General features: G+C 35.8%; 1 protein-coding gene across 4 annotated transcripts in view; it reads left to right on the top strand.

Moving 5' to 3' along the window:
* The window catches only part of AHCTF1 (AT-hook containing transcription factor 1), a 48,808-nt gene extending 35,244 nt beyond the window's left edge, over nucleotides 1–13,564 (top strand). For all 4 annotated transcript variants that reach the window (XM_072035648.1, XM_072035647.1, XM_038176763.2 and 1 more), the window contains exons 28-36: nucleotides 1,022–1,225; nucleotides 2,507–2,933; nucleotides 4,721–4,823; nucleotides 5,685–5,791; nucleotides 6,409–6,587; nucleotides 7,993–9,832; nucleotides 10,611–10,744; nucleotides 11,212–11,318; nucleotides 12,191–13,564. In XM_072035648.1, coding sequence (XP_071891749.1) covers nucleotides 1,022–1,225; nucleotides 2,507–2,933; nucleotides 4,721–4,823; nucleotides 5,685–5,791; nucleotides 6,409–6,587; nucleotides 7,993–9,832; nucleotides 10,611–10,744; nucleotides 11,212–11,318; nucleotides 12,191–12,383 — 3,294 coding nt within the window. In that variant the 3' untranslated portion in view covers nucleotides 12,384–13,564. The remainder of the gene's footprint in view (nucleotides 1–1,021; nucleotides 1,226–2,506; nucleotides 2,934–4,720; nucleotides 4,824–5,684; nucleotides 5,792–6,408; nucleotides 6,588–7,992; nucleotides 9,833–10,610; nucleotides 10,745–11,211; nucleotides 11,319–12,190) is intronic.
* The last annotated feature ends 98 nt before the right edge of the window (nucleotides 13,565–13,662 follow it).

Genomic DNA, 13,662 nt, shown 5'->3' with positions numbered 1-13,662 from the left:
ACCAAACCAAAGCCTGTAAGATTTAAAATGAAACCGCAGTATTTAACACAAACAACATGGGTTTCAAATTTTAATTTGCATGTGGTTATTATATATACGGTGCCTTTGGAAGCAGTGCATTGGTAAGTCCTGAAAAGGAAATTTAAAATTGGACATTTAATTCTGATTTAATTGTAGAATACACGTTGTCCAATAACTCATGGAATATGCTTGTTTTCATTGCCATGGAACAAAGTTAAAACGGGACTTCTCAAAGTACTTAACATGCAGTTTGCAGCATAATCATCTCATTATTTAAGCATTTAATACCTCTGTCTGACTTGTGTATATATAGAAGCAAGAATGTATACACTTCAGTTTATTAAGTGTTAAGTGAGTAACAGCTGTGGTTATCTGCAGGTGTCGTGTCAAATTCAGTGATCGTTTGTTGCAATAACTAATAATAATTTCTACAGCAATGTACTGTATTTTCATTCACTGCCATCAAACTGCATATTTTGTAAGAAAATAACATTTGGCATATCTTCTTGGGATGTTTTTTTTTTCCTTTGCCTACCTGAACAAAATAGTTGTTACTCTGAATTATAAACTTTTTACTAAGTTTTGTTCATATTGTTAAGCTATTTTCAGTATCCTTAACTTTTAAACCTTTTAATTTCTGAAAAATCTTTTTTATGAGCTGGAATAAGAAGACCTGAATGCTCTAGATAAATTGGTATTTTTACAGCTGACATTGCAGCTTAATTTCATGAAATTAATTTGAAAAATAACATTTTGTTTACATTTTTAAAACAAGAAGAAAAAATGGGGAAAAAAGGCAGGCAAAAGAGGCATAGAAAGCATTGTTTATCATTATGGTTTTCATACATTTGGAAAAAGAGAGCATTGTAAAGGCTAAATTTTGTCCTCTATGCTGTTACAAATCGCGTTTGTAGTTGAAATGAATGTTTTTGGCAAGTGAAGTCTTCTCTTTTAAAGATGTAACTAGTTTTAAAATAAATATTTTTATATCTTTTCATAGAGAGCTAAAGTTTTGGTGACATCTGCTGCTGCTCCTGGTTTTCCTGGGTTTACTCCTCAGTCTATTTTGAGATCCAGCCTTCGCACCACACCCCTAGCAACTCCCTCTGCATCTCCAGGGCGATCAGTTACTCCTCCTTTACGAGCAAAGGAACTTAGAATATCTTTCAGAGAAGAGAACTCAAATGTAAAATGGACTGTTGGGGTAAGCTGGGCTGCAGTTAATGATTTTTACAGTTAAAGGCTTTACAGACTCTGGTTTGATTTTCATATTCATTAAGTATTTTTATTTTATTAAAATAAATTTATTATTTCATATTTATTAAAAGATTTGCCAAAACTTATTATAATGAGAATTGGAATTGCAGGTCATAAGGCATATTTGCATTTGTTCAAAAAAGGTTGTGTTAGACCTGCGGGCATGTGATGTTTCAGGAGCATATTTTGTAATAAAGATCAGTGGCGTTGATGGTTCTTAGGTGTTGTTAAGAGCTGTGGTTGTTCCAAATTGCTAATTCAACTTCCTGCTGTATCTCATTGAATAATGATGTGGCAGAAAAGTAGTGAACATAGACTCAGCTGGTTGTTCTGAAGTGACAGATATTTTTTAAGCTTTGTGAATTAAACACCTTTGAAAGCAGTAGAAGCCATGAGCTGCATTTACTTCCAGTCTGCCTTTTTGAGAGTCTGTGTTTACTTAAGATAAAAATTGACTCCTGATGAAAAGAGCTGTATTGTCTGTTGTTCAGGCCTAAAGTTCTTAGTTTTGTTTCTTGGTTTGTACCAGGGATAGCATTCATGTAGCTGTCAAATGAAACTTCTTCATCTGAGAAGTTGCTGTGTTCTACTCCTCCCACAGTCTTACTCTGTTGCTTTGATTCCCTGATCCAGCTCATCATGCTGTTTCAGAAGTGATGTATCAAAGTCAGGAACATGTGCTAGTATGAATGAACTTTCCATACATGTATTAGTACAACTTGTCATTGCAATCAGCGCTTTATTATCTTTTATTAAGCCTTTTATTAGAATACCTGAGTATTCTCAGCTATGAAGAGAGATTCGGTTGTAACAAGTTCTCTTTCCTATATAAAGTTTTACTAATTGCAGACAGTGGCCAGTTTAATTTACTTGTTCCATGCTGTAGGCATACTGTACTCTGAAATAGGTTGGTAGTGCATACAAGTTGAAACAGCAAGCAGTGAAAAGAAATCTTGAGATAGAATTTTTAATTAAGTTCTCTCTTTTTGAGAAAAGAGTAGCGAAACTGTGAGCAGACTTGACACTAGAAGCAAGCACTAACAAGACATAGTTTTAATTCTCTAAGGTCGTGGAAACTGAGTAAGCAGTCAAAAGCATGGTAAATTTGTGCACTTGGCTTTAAAAGCTATGGTAGGTAGTGCTAGAATGAGAAATAGTTTTGCAGTACCTTGCTTAAGGTGACAGTTGTAAAACTTAACCAGACATTGTTACTTTTTTTTTTTTTAAGGTAACAGAAGATGATAAAGCACAGTCTGGAGCTTCATCTGAGCATCATCGTAGATTGGTGGAGGATGCTTGGTCTGAGTGTAGAGAGAAAACTCCTCTGTTTACTCTGAGGAATCCCGAGGATGGTCATGCTGAAATGGAAGAGTCTTTAGAAAGCACACCTGGAGGTGGTTTGGAGAAAATGGATGTCAGTAAAGAAAATAGTAATGTCTCTGCCAGGTCAGACCAAACTACGTTGGAATATCATGATGCAAAATCACCTGGTGATTTTGAAGATGATGTAATTTTTATAGCTGCTAAACCAGCTAATTCTTTCACCGAAGAAACTGCTGATTTTCAAGAACCAGAGAGAGAGGACCGTGGAATGGGTGAAGATAAACCTTTCCAGATAGAACAAACAGATTCATCAGAACCAAGAAAAGAAGCTGGTGTGTTCCATCATATGCTAACTTAAGTTTTTGAATTAATTTTTCAAATGTCTTCAAAAGGTTAAATTACTGATGAGTGCAAGAGTTGGTACTGATGAGGGTTCACAAGTGTCCTAGGTACTTTCTTGTCCTAGGCTTTTAAAATTACCTCTTCATTATGAGTCATTTTCCAGATATCCTTGACTTTAAGAATGCGTTATTGATTTGACTGGCATTTCTTCTGTGTAGTTGCAGCTAAGAGGCAGTAGTGATTTGAGGGATCAAAGTTGAAAATTCAGGCTTTTGGCTCTGTCATAGAGGTACTTAAAGGTTTCTTTGTTCTTGTTTTACAGAAATCTTAGTGTAAAATGTATGTTGACTAGATATTTACCACCTCAATAGTCCTCAGTTTCATTTTGGAAATGAATCTGTCTGCTTTTCATTACAGTTGTTCTTACTCATTTTACTGGCACAACAGCTTAGCTTATATAGCCTTTTCCAGACCTGTTTCAGTTGGTCTTCAGTAATTCATCTCAGTTCACCTCATTCAAGCAAGTACCAGGATACTTAGGATGCATTTATATGAAACAGGCCTGCTGGTAGGTGAAAAGGGATGTAACGCACAAGCTGGCGAGCAGTGGTGAAGAGCTGAAAGTGGTAGCATTTTTCATTTTTATGGGAACAGGAAGATGATGTGCAAACACAGCTGAAGTCAATATTTCACAATTGGGTCAGTCCATTCAACTCTAAAAAAAAGTTGCTATATGAGTGTCAGACTATTGCGTCTGAGCTTTTGAAACAGCTCATAGCAGTGAGTGCGTATACTCAAGTATGGGTGCATGGTATGTAGCCCAATTGAGTTCTAAATTTGACATGATCCTGGGGAGAGATTGCTGCTGTCAGAGTTCTTGAGTTCATTTTCTTTGTGAATAAAAGGACTGCACATACATAGGTAGAAGGGATTCTTCTGAATATTTCTAGTAAGATAGGTCAAAATGTCCTCTCGTATTTTGTCTTGTATGTGGACAAGAAACCACAGGTGCTTTTCATTAAAAATATTAGTAAGGTACTAATCATTAAAGAATAACCCTGTAAAGAGGCTTTGTCATTGCTGGACTGTGGTAGAAACAGTTCTGTACAATTTCAGTCCTTTGGAAGCATTAGAGCATAGCTCTCTTTTGGCCAGAGCTGGCAAAATTATCCCAGTCTTGCATACAGTCTGCAGAGGTGATCACTGGATCTGGAGGAAGCAGGCAATAGAAATAAGAAAAGGAGGATGTGTCTGAAATTGAAGCTGTCAAGGTAAAAACATGAGCAAGCATTTGGGTTTAAACAACACCAGTCATTTATTAGAAGGAAAACTCAAGAAATTGCCTTAGATGCATTCTTGTAAAAGAGAGGAAGTACAGTCAGAAATGAGTAAGCATTGCTGAAATTAGATGAATATCCAAAGAGAAATAAGAAAATTGACTTACTAATTCTAAGAACAAAAGATGTTTTCTCAAGTGTGTATGTCATTTGGCCAGTAATAATGTATCAAGTTCAGTTTGTAATCAAAATATCCGTTTGCCTTTTTGTTTTCTTGACTGAGATAATGCAGCAGGCTATTCCAGTTTTACTGTAAAAAATTCAGGCCTATGGATTTGAAGACTTGGTAGCATTATTTTGTTACATCACTGTCCGAGGTAGAACGTGTAAAAGGCTCCCTTTAATTCATACGAACATTTTAAAAGTAATTAAGTGAAATAGGAAAGTCATCTATCTGTTTTATCTATTATTTATCTGTTTTTTTTTATCTATTTTTCTAGGATATTTGGAAGAATCAACTACTGAATGTCCTACCTTTCCTGAGGATGGTAAATTTGTGTTTAAAGCTGCTGAGGCTGCTGCTTCTTGGACTGCAAATGAAGGGTAAGTTTATAAAATGCATCTTTGGGTTTGTGCAACTGCTGACCTTCCTGTGCTTTAAAACTATGATGTTGGTATTGGCTATTCCCTATGTTCTTATGCATAATGGTTTTCCTATTCCTTTCTATCTATGAATATAAATAGTTTGGCACAAATATAACCCATATTGACTAGCTGTCATCCTTTCTTCTCAAATGGTTGTGGACCCCAAAGTATTTTGATAAAGACTTTTTTCAATGGGCCACACAAATCTTTTTACACTTTGAGGATAGATAGCGTGAACGTACTGTCCTGCTTTTGTCTGAAAACTGTGTAGCTAAAAAATTACACCTAAGACTCCTGTAGCTTTAGCAGGTTTATTTTGGGGTTTGAATTCTTTCTGGCATTTATACACTTAACAGTACAAAGAAAAGAGAACTTAATTAGCATCTACTTGTTTATAGAAAGGGAAGCAGTTTTTTCACCTGCACAACTGTTTCTTAAAGAGATGAAACGGGAATGTTAGTAATGAAAGAGCCCTTAATTTCATGTGGTAACTTATGCTGGTACAAACCTGTTCAGGTTGTTCTAAGCTTCCAATATAGCAGTTGCGTTCTTTCTACAGAAAGCAAATTATTTACTAAAACTTCATTCTTATGGAACTAGTGTTATGTAGCTGGGAAGAATATTAAGAATATAATTCATTGCCTAAAATGAGTCACAAATTGGGTGTAGGTAAGTTGGGTAAGGAATTTCTAGTTTTAATCAATTCATTCAGTTTTTAAACTTGAAGACTTTACAGTGAGGGAATGTTTTTGTAAACCTCTTAAAGGTATCTTTTGAAGCTTAACAGTGAATTCCTCTCTTTTTTCTCTGTCTATGAAGTGAGACAAACCACCAAGAGCCTAAAATGGCCTCTACATCAGAAGAAAGAGACATACTGCCTGTAGTAAATCCCCAGCTTTCTGAATCCCCGGAGGCAGACAGCGAATGTATGTATAGTATGTTGGAGATGTTATGTGAGTTAATGTGACTAACCTCCTGAAGTTAAATGAGCATTTTGTCATACCGCTATGTGTCTCTAACTGAAATATTAGTAGGATATTACTGCTATTTTTTGTTAACCCATACAGAGAAGACATTCCTCAAAGGAAGTCCATGTAGAGAATGTGTGGTGAATGTTCCTTTTGATCTTCAGAAAATTGGTAAAATTTAAAATATTAGAAGGAAAGCTTCATATTTCTTTTAATGTTGTACCCCATTTTTATATTGTTTGTAATGAGATCTGCTACTCAATTTACTATTTTAAACAATAATGCATCCTCAATATGAAGGCCGTGAAGCATAGCTAGCTGTCAAGGTGCCTTTTCAGCCAACCTTTCTTCTGTTCTTTTTCTCTATGGCAGCTGACTTCCCCTTCCTACTTTATTTCTTTTTTTTTTTTTTTTAATTTATTGTGAGACTACCTCCTAGTTTTTGGAGAAAGCCCAATACACATGGTAGGATGGTGAACTGTATTGTTTGTTATTGCTCCCTTTGTTACTTCCTGTTGCTTAAACCTGTGCCATTCATTCAATGGTTAAGTTTAAATGATGCAAATCTCTTCCAGCTGTGATAAGTATCCTTGACAGTGAGGACGTGGTCAGTACCCATTCAGAAAATCGTCTTGAAGGAAAGTATGTGGATTTACCTGAAGAACGTAACCTAGATGAAATTGAAGAAAATCTTCCCTTTGTGCAGGAAGAAATGCATGTTTCTAATAATCTTCCAAAACCTGAAGAAATTCATGTAAGTGAATTAGTTTCTCATTTTCTACAAAATAGAAAATGCAGCAAATTTCAGGACAGTCTTGTCTTAGAGTTAAAAGGTACACAAGAACATCTCAGCTTCTTGAGCTTGCTAACACAGGTTAACCTCACTATGTAAGGGTGGACAACTTTTTTTCCTCTTGTATTTTCTGTATGCATAACACAGAAGAGAACCTGTCAAGATTTGGGTCATTGAGATCTCCAACAACTTAAGAAAAAAAAAAAAGCCCCTAAACCCTGCATTCATTTGATTTACTATAGCTTAAATGTTTTTAGGTGACTTCTAATATATATATATTTTTAAAGAAAACATGAAAAGTTGGGGAAGCTGGGGAGGGCAGTTTTTTCAATACAGCATAACACTTAGCAAATGACAAAATTATTAGGTTAGGGTAACCTAACTCATTTTCAGAGCGACTTAGGTGCTTATATCCTTTACTAGTTTTTTCTTGCTAACATAATTCATTACTGTGAATTCTGTTTTAATTTCATTTTCAATATTTTTTCAGCTACTTCAAAGATTTTTTCTGTAAAAGCACACATTTTTTTAACATCTTAAAATGTTGTTAAATATGAAATTTAAAAGGTTGCTCACATGGACTGAAAACTAGAACTAAGGTTTCTACAGTTATCCCTGATTTTTCCTGTTTTCCTCACCTTACTGGAGCTGATTTGTTATTTGGATACAGGTGCATGTCTTCAAAGTGCCATACGGAATACACTGTCAGTTTCCTTTCGGATATTCTCTTATGTTTTGTGCTCAACATAAAAGATCAAGTATCTCATGTGGATCTAGAAGGAAAGAATAACCATCCAGTACAGGGAACTACAAAAAAATAAGACTAATTAATTACATCACATGTGTTATTTCACCAAATCCAAGTGATTCCTTGAAGTGCAGTATTGAGTTTGCCTGCTGTGATATCTAGCCCATTTGACTAAATGTTGAATTGTTGCAGGCACAACTGTCAGGGCAAACTTTAAACTTTGGGGGGTGTAATTGTATCTTACTGTGTTGGATGCAGTCAGTCACTGTGGATGTGTAGTCAGCCCAAAAAGTACTATAGTGTGATGGTTACTGCCGGTTGTGTGTACAGCTTGTATTGTAAAACTGCTCCCCTTGTTCATGGGTGGTAGCAAATCATTAGTCATAAACCAAAATATCAGAAATGGAGCGTGTGATTGAATACACTGAATATTCTGTTCTCGGTTCCTCAAATGTACAAACCTCATCTGTAGTAGAGAGTACACTATTTGTTTTTAACTTTACATTCAGTGGTGATCTAAAAGGAAAAGCAGCATTTTACTGTCCTTAATTTCATCTGTCTCAGTTTGAAGCTAATCTGGTAATCATTAATGCATTAACATACTTTTTTTTAACTTAGGTTCTGGAAGATGATGCAGTTAACGCGCAAGCCTCAGAAGAAGCACCTGAAATGTCTCCATGTAGTGAACTACGTCCATCAGGCAATCTTCAATACAGCTATGATGCTATAGAGCAGCAGTTTGCATGTGATTTGCCTGATAATAAGGATGATGAATGTGATGCAGCTGAAGGAGATGGAGAGCTTTTTATATCTCAGAGTAATTTTACTTTAGTGTTGGAGGGAGAAGAAGGTGAAGGAGAGATGGGAGACCCTGAATTAGTAGATACTTCTAAACCAGCTGTTAACACAACAGATGAAAAACCCATGAACAGTTTTGGAAATACTGAAAATGAAGAACATGTTACAAACTCAGTGTCTACTGTGACTAGTGACCAGGAATCTCAAAATATTGCCGAGTCACTCCCATATGTGCCTGAACCCATTAAGGTAGCTATTGCTGAGAACTTACTGGATGTAATCAAAGACACAAGAAGTAAAGAATTTACATCCGAAGTTGTAGAACAATCTATTCATGAAAGCATAGGTAAAAAGGTAACTAGAATGCAAAGGTCAAAATCTTCCTTAACAACTGTGCCAGAAGGAGTGGAAGATGAAACCAGCATACATCAAGTAGAGTATGTTGTCACTCCAAGATCACGCCCAAGGAGACAACTGAATAGAAGTTTAGTTATTCCATCATCAGGTGATCAGCAGCTACTAAAAACAGACAAACCAGTTCTATTTGGACTGTCTCCTAGGAGAAGTACCAGGCGAACAAAAGAAGCACCTGAGACTTCTAGTCTTCTAAGAGTAGAAAATACTCAAGATGAGCAAATACCTGTAACCCCTGTTACCCCGAGGAGAGGTAGGAAGCCCAAACAGACTAATTTAGAAAAAGTAGCGAGCAGCCAATCTGATGGACAGACATTGTCCAGCAGTACACAGTCCATAGCCACTACTCCAAGAAGAGGATTAAGGAGAGTAAAGGAAGCTGCATCTGAACTCTTGGAAGAGGCTAAAGAGGAAACTTCTCTTGCTGAAGGTAGCATTATTACTTCTGCTACTTCTAGAAGGACTAGAGGAGGAAAACGTTCAGCAGGAGATCAAGAAACTGGCCAGACTGGCACTGATCTTAGGATAAAACCAGCAGTCAGTCCCAGTAGAAGTATAAGAAAATTAAAAAGCAGTAATTCACAACCTATTGAAAATACTGTTGTGGAGCAAGAGGTGCAGCCTAGTGATCAACTTCTTTTACCTGTGCCAACGAAAAGAGGCAGAAGAAGAAAAACGAGTTCATCGGATCTTTCAGAAAATTCTGACCTTGATCTGTCAAAATCATCAGTTCCTCAAACAGAACTCAAACTTCCTGTGACTCCTAGAAGAAGTGTTAGGAAGCTGGTACGGAATCTCTCAGCAGACATTGAATCTGCCTCTACTCAGGAAGACATACCTTCAGGTGAGAAAGTGGAAGTCGTTGATACTCCTAGGAGAAGAGCAAGAAGGGTTGCACATGCTAAACCAGAAAAAACAGATGCTCTTGAGAGAACACCTGAGCAGCCAAATGAACAATCAACCACACCCAGGACTGCAGTAAGGACAGGGGGTCGGGGCAGAAAGAGGCAATTGCCATCGATATTGGAGGAGAGCACAGGGGAAGAAGCCTTCCCCCAAGGACCCGATGGCAGTCCTTTGCTGCTCACGGATGTAAACACATCAGGATATGATGAAGCATCAAGAACTCTAACAGATCGTATTACAAGATCCCGTAAAACTAGTGTGCATCAGAAACTGTCTGTTGAGGAAAATGAATCCTTCCTTTTTTCTCCTCCTCTCACAAAGCTGTCAAAGAAAGTTAAAGGTAGGTGCAGCATGTTCATATACAAAACAGGGTATGTTGCTGTCTTGTAAATGACATAAAACAGACTGTTTTATGACCCAAAGTATGGCTTTTAGTATTGTAAATAATCTAACTTTACAAAAGTAAAAATTTGGAAATTCATCTTTTTGCCTGAACTCCACATGCTTGGCTGGCCAGTTGTGGGGGAAGCAAGTGATGAGGCTGAAACAATTCAAATAGACTGAAATAAAATTTTACCTGATTATTTTTGTCATGACCTTAATTCCTATCAACTTAGAAGTCTAGGGGGACATCTTTTCAGTCAATTGTCATCCGTTCCCCCACATTGCAGAAATAAAGGAGGCATCCAAATTTTGTTCAGTTTTTAATGTAAAATGAGCTGCATCTTGCAACATGCTAGACAGCTGATTAAGTATGTGATTGTTTCTTTTTGGCATATGCTTTGCTAGTGAAGTTATTGCATACAGAGTTCTTTATGTTAGCCAACATGATTAATTTTTTTTGGAAATCGGTGAGGACACTTGATGCTGATTGAGCAAAACATCTTTGACTATGTAGGTACAAATAAAATCACTGCTCTAGTTCATTGTTTCACAATTCACTATAAAATGATGGATTCTAAGAGGCAGTTATGAAGAAGTACCTCCACACTGAGTGTTTATAAACTTGATTGGACCCTTTATTTTAGGAAGCTATTGTACTCTTTATTATCAGCTCTAATTTAACATCACTGTACTTTATAACATACATGCATGTTAACAATTCATTATCATTTTAGCTGGAAAAGCAGACCATCCTGTGCAGCTTAAGGATTTAGACCCGGACTTGTCTTCTCAATTTGTCTTTTCACCCCCTCTTTTGAGGTCAAGGAGAAAAAATGTCTCTAGTATTTCCCGAATTGTGAAAGAACCGGTAAGTAAAAACTGTACTTGTCTCATATTTTTGACTTCTACTCTGTATCTCTTTTTGAAATCATACTTCTCAATGCCTTGTCTTTTTCCTTGGAAGTATATCTAAAAAGAGTTTTAAATCAGTCAGCTAGCAAAAGAAGTTTGTTGCTTTAAGAAAATTAGCTACAAAAGTCAATTTTGAATCTATGTAAGTTGAGAACCAGTAAGTGTTGCCCTGCCTTTAACAAAAGACCAAGTGTCTTTCTTTATCTTTAAACTTAGGTGGTGTGTTATTTGTTAATTTCCAAATTTGAACTTTTAGGATGATACAGTAATTTGAGATGGAAGTTTTTTGTTTTTTTTTTTTTTAGAGGTGCTTATGGAAATCATAGTTTTATTATGATTTCTTATTGAAAGAAACATTCATTTGTATTCTGTAGAAGTGTAAGAATGCGTGCACGTGAGTAACATTTTTTTGCCATACCATAGGAGCTTCCATCTAAAGAAGAGGAGGATACCAAATCCATAGAGTCTGTGGGAAAACAAAAATCGAAGAGGGGTAGAACTGCAAAATCAAAAGCGAACAAAACAAGCAAGTATGAAACTCTTTTAAAATACTTAGGTCTATTTCTTGTGGTAGTCATTCTGTTAATAGCTACCTAACTTGAAACATCCCACTTGGCTATGTAGCAGTCCAGAGCAGTCCAGCTCGCTGGTCTGATAGACACATTTTTCCCCATTTAGTGATTGTGTTTTCTATTGCTAGCAGAAGAAGGGGATAGAAAACGGTGAAAGGTTACTCCTGTGTTTACTCGATGGTGATGTGCTCTTAATTCATCTTATTCCATCTAAAGAAACCACAGCCTTAAGGTCTTTAGTTCCTTATACAAGGCAGGAGAGGGTCAGACAATGAATAAAGAGAAGGTCTTGTTTCTGGACCTGTTTTCTGGTTCTTTCTGGAAAATCACAGAATCACAGAATTTCTAGGTTGGAAGAGACCTCAAGATCATCGAGTCCAACCTCTGACCTAACACTAACAGTCCCCACTAAACCATATCCCTAAGCTCTACATCTAAACGTCTTTTAAAGACTTCCAGGGATGGTGACTCCACCACCTCCCTGGGCAGCCTGTTCCAGTGTCTAACAACCCTTTCAGTAAAGAAGTTCTTCCTAACATCCAACCTAAAACTCCCCTGGTGCAACATAAGCCCATGGTTAATTTGAGGACATTTGCCTCTTAGAGCTTGCAGGGGCCTTAAAATCTCATCTGAATAATGACTGGGAGTGCAGAAATTAAAGAAATGAAAAGAAATGAAAGCAAAAAGTTTATTTATGTACCTTCTCTGCCTCATTGCTGTGTAAAAAGAAGCCCATAAATTAATTTGTTGGCATTGATTTTATAATTCCACTTTTTTTCCCCTCTACTAACTATTGTTGATAATCAATTTGACACTTGCTGGTTTCACAGAACCACAAGAAAGGAAGGTTCTTGGTCACCTCCACCAGTAGAAATACAGTTCATTTCTCCTTTTACAAGTCCAGTGGATGGAAAGAAAAGCAAACAGAAAGAAACCACAGATGCGACAGAGAAGAATCTACGTAAGAACAAAAAAAGACTGTCTAATTTTCCAAAGCCAGTTGTGCGCCGGAAGATGCTGTAACTGTTTTTTAAGTTTGTAATGTACACCACTGTTTGTAAAGTCATCAAAATTGTGTGGATTAGTAAAAATAAAAAATAATCATCTAATTTGGAAGAGATAATTTATATAAATTATTGTAAAATTTCATAAACAAATGGTCTTCAATAAGTAACTCCATATGGAGTGTGATTTCCTCAGTCAATGCAGTTTTCTATTTTATATTAAGACTTCATACATTTATATAATATGTAAATACAGCTTATTTTAGGAATGTTAAATAAAAATGTATACTTCACAATATGCTTACTGTCTGATAGCTTTTTAAGGGAATAGTGGGTTGAATGGCCTGTATCTCTCAAATTTTAATGTTGGTTTGCAAGAGTTGTTAATATTGAAAAATGAGGCCAAAAGTTTTTAAAAGTTTGCTTAGAACTACTATAACAAACACTTAAAATGTACTAGTTTAAGTTTTATAGATGATGTTTGACTTTCTGGCACAAATAATTGGGCTCATGAATACAAACTGGTAATTACTTACATTCACGGTTAAGTTGTACTGTATTGAAGTCAGAATGTAAACAATTGTATTTTAAGCTGTGCAATATTTTTTTTGTATTTGTCTTAAATTTGGGAAAAGCTGCTCTTCAGTTTATAAAACTAGATCACATCTCAGATGTTTCAGTATTTTTTACAATTTGTTATCAGCAAAAAACTATAGAGTTTGATGCTTACAATAGCATATCAAATTTAGAGGGATATTGCCCACATAATTTTGGCTCAAATTTCAAAGTATTTTCATAAGATTGATACGAATACAACTATAATTGAAATAATTACTGCCTGTAAACATTTTGCAATATTTGAAGTCTACATATCACAGCACTGAAATGAAAGCTTGATGGTAAAGCTAACTTAAAAGTCTGAAGGTACCAAAATGTACAGAAATCTTAGTTACAAACCATATTTTTGAATAATGATCTCATTAATAATCTTGGCCTATGGAGTAAATGTCCCTATAAAATTTCAATTTGTAAGAATAGATGAAAAAGACTATTCTTTTAAAAGCAAACATGGAAGTACTATTTTGATGTGCGGTCTTTTAGACAATGGATTATTTTTATGTATGTTAATTTATATATGGATGCAACTTTGAAGACTACCAAATGGTGGAACCTGACATTAAACTTTTTGATTAGTAAAAACTGCTACAATTACTTTAAGAAATAATTTATTGGTTAACTAACACCTTGTACATAATGAATGAATGTATTAATAATAGACTAAGCTTGTAAAAAGTGTC

The sequence above is a fragment of the Anas platyrhynchos genome, chromosome 3 (genome assembly GCF_047663525.1).
Source record: "Anas platyrhynchos isolate ZD024472 breed Pekin duck chromosome 3, IASCAAS_PekinDuck_T2T, whole genome shotgun sequence".
In the NCBI taxonomy this organism is placed as follows: domain Eukaryota; kingdom Metazoa; phylum Chordata; class Aves; order Anseriformes; family Anatidae; genus Anas; species Anas platyrhynchos.
The sequence above is the reverse complement of the archived record's forward strand: the minus strand, read 5'-3'. Positions and strand labels throughout refer to the sequence as shown.